The 2,736-nt window shown below is 55.9% G+C and overlaps 1 protein-coding gene across 1 annotated transcript; it reads left to right on the forward strand.

The window, feature by feature from the left end:
• The first annotated feature begins 465 nt into the window (after positions 1-465).
• NOG (noggin) lies at positions 466-1,953 on the forward strand. Its single transcript, XM_007428647.3, has one exon. The coding sequence runs from the start codon at positions 1,279-1,281 to the stop codon at positions 1,951-1,953; it is 675 nt and encodes a 224-aa protein (XP_007428709.1). The 5' UTR covers positions 466-1,278.
• The last annotated feature ends 783 nt before the right edge of the window (positions 1,954-2,736 follow it).

The following is a 2,736-nucleotide window of genomic DNA, read 5'->3' on the forward strand; positions in this document are numbered from 1 at the left end:
AATGTTGTCCTCGGTTTGCAACTCTCGTTTACTTTTTGTGTGTGTGCGCCCGCGAGGAAATAGAAGAGGAGAGGGATGCGACCTCAAGCGGCCGCCAGCAGAGGGCGCTCTCCTCTCCTCTCCCTCTCCTCCTCCCCCCCCGCCTTGACTTAGCATTAGCCAGCAATTTCACGCTTGGAGAAGGAGGCGTTTGCAGAGACCTTCTTGAGCTGGAAGCCAACTAGAATTACATCACGGGCTCATGTGTGGAGCCGCGCAAATAAATGCAGCGGCCGCCAGGTACCAGGACAATCCTAGGGGGGGGAAGGCACGAGGTGAAAGAGTTTGAGAGGCGAAAGTGAAAAGGGGGCGTGAGCGGCTAGCTAGAAGCCAGTCCGGAGGTTGCACATGGAGCGACGAGGTGCCTTGCAAGGTTGCACAGACTTGCTGCCGCTGGCGCTGACCTCGCGGAGTATAAAAGCTGGCTCTAAGGCCGCCTTCTAACTCATAACGCAGCTCAGCGAGGAGCGTGCCCGATCGAGCAGTGGCAAAGCCACCTCGGATAGTACTCCTTTGCTACGGAGAAGCAATTGAAGACGCTCCTGCAAAGAGCATCACTTTCCAGCCGCGTTTTGACTTCGCCACGGACGCAACGCGGAGAAAGAGGCTCCCCCCCGCACCTACCCCCATTGGCTGGGTGGGTGTTGGAGAAACTGAGTTGCCGCCAAGACTTTGGTAGTAGAGGGATCGCATTTGCCTCCCCCCTCCACGCCCACGAGTTCCCTCTTTTAAGGAGAAGTGCCTGAAAAGAGCGAGTCGGTGGTTTCCATAGTGATGGAACAGAAAGTGCAGGAAATTTAAAGACGCTGGATCCTCGCGAAGCAGACAAACTGGTGCCAACGTGCGTGGCGGCGGCGGCGGCTGTTGCAAACTGCAAAGAGACGGGAGCCGAATGGAAGTTTGCAGAGGTCTCTCCTGAGTGACACGGCGCGCACCCGCAAGTCCGCAGGCAAAACAATTGCATGGAGCGCCAGAGGCTTCTGATTTTCTGCACGGGGCTGCCTACTCTCGCGATTAGTATTACTTACTTCTAAACAGTGCTCTTTCTTGCTGCTGTTGCCTACTCACCGGACACGAGGAAAGGCGTTTGGGCAGCGGCAGGGGCCGACCCTCCTCTCCTGCGCGCTTGGATACCCTCGTCTCCCAGTGCGAGCTTCTCCGACCGATGCCTCTGCCCGGGCCCGCTTCTGGGTGAACCCTGTCCCCCTTTCCCCTTCCCCTCCCTCTCTCTCTCCGAGCATGGATCATCCCCAGTGGTTGGTGACGCTTTACACGTTGGCGGTTCTCCTGGGTCTCCGGCTGGAGCAGGGCGCTTGCCAGCACTATCTTCACATCCGACCGGCCCCCAGCGACAATTTGCCCCTGGTGGATCTAATCGAGCACCCGGACCCTAGCTTCGATCCCAAGGAGAAGGACCTGAACGACACGCTGCTGAGGACCCTCCTGGGCACCCATTTCGACCCGAGCTTCATGGCAGTCTCCTTGGCCGAGGATCGCCTTGGCGGGGACGACCTGGCCGAGCTGGACTTGCTGCTGCGGCAGAGACCGTCCGGGGCGATGCCCAGCGAGATCAAAGGCCTGGAGTTTTACGACGGGGGGCTGCAGGCGAGCAAGAAGCACCGGCTGAGCAAGAAGCTCCGTCGGAAGCTGCAGCTGTGGCTGTGGTCGCACACCTTCTGCCCCGTGCTCTACACGTGGAACGACCTCGGCAGCCGCTTCTGGCCCCGCTACGTGAAGGTGGGCAGCTGCTTCAGCAAGAGGTCTTGCTCCGTCCCGGAGGGCATGATTTGCAAGCCGGCCAAGTCCGTGCATCTGACCATCTTGCGGTGGAGGTGCCAGCGCCGCGGGGGGCAGCGCTGCGCGTGGATCCCCATCCAGTACCCGATCATTTCCGAGTGCAAGTGTTCCTGCTAGGCGGGCGGGCGGGAGCGGGGGAAGGGGGCGCGCGGGCGGGCGCGCGGGGGAGAACGCGTGCCCTTCGCTCCCGTCACCGCCAGCGTCCCAGAGAAAGCGACAAGCGCAGCGACACCGCGCCTCTTTTCCTCTGCAAATCATCCCGGCTTCGGTCGACTTCAAGACGCTACAAAGAATAAAACAAGACGGACGTTGGCCTCCCCATTGCGACGGTGCGCTGCAAGGATTGTGCCGGGCAGGCAACTTTTTGTTACGTGTAAGACGAGCGTGTGTCGCGAGAGCTCTGGGAGGGTCCGTGCGCGCACGGCTACCCGGCCATCCAGACCACCCAAACGCCTATGAAAAAAGGTCAGTGTTGCAACGTGAACTCATTCTCGTCTACTGTAGTTTTAAGAGTATATTCGCCCGGATCGTCGCAGTTAAAGTATTGTTTTTTCCACCCACCCCCCTCTCTTTAATTTATATTCCAGAAAGAAGCGTTTGGAGGATTTAAAAAACAAACGCTCTTCAAACCTTTTTTTTTTTTTTTTTTTGCGAAGGCTTTTTTTTTTTAATAAAAGAGAGAAACGAGGACTTTTGGTAAACATAAAACATTTTATTATATAAAAATATTTTCCATTCTTCGGAAAATGTTTGAGTGATTTGCGTGTGGATTTTTTTACGGACTTCCAAGATTATTACTAATTATTATTATTATTGTAATGAAAGCTTAGGACAAGATGTTACTATTGTACATAGCGGGTTTGGTTTTGTTTTCCTTGGAACGTCTTTAATCCTCTGTAA

Source organism: Python bivittatus, unplaced genomic scaffold (assembly GCF_059951505.1).
Source record: "Python bivittatus isolate LINGU-HERP-01145 unplaced genomic scaffold, Pbiv_v1 ctg000220_np1212, whole genome shotgun sequence".
NCBI lineage: Eukaryota > Metazoa > Chordata > Lepidosauria > Squamata > Pythonidae > Python > Python bivittatus.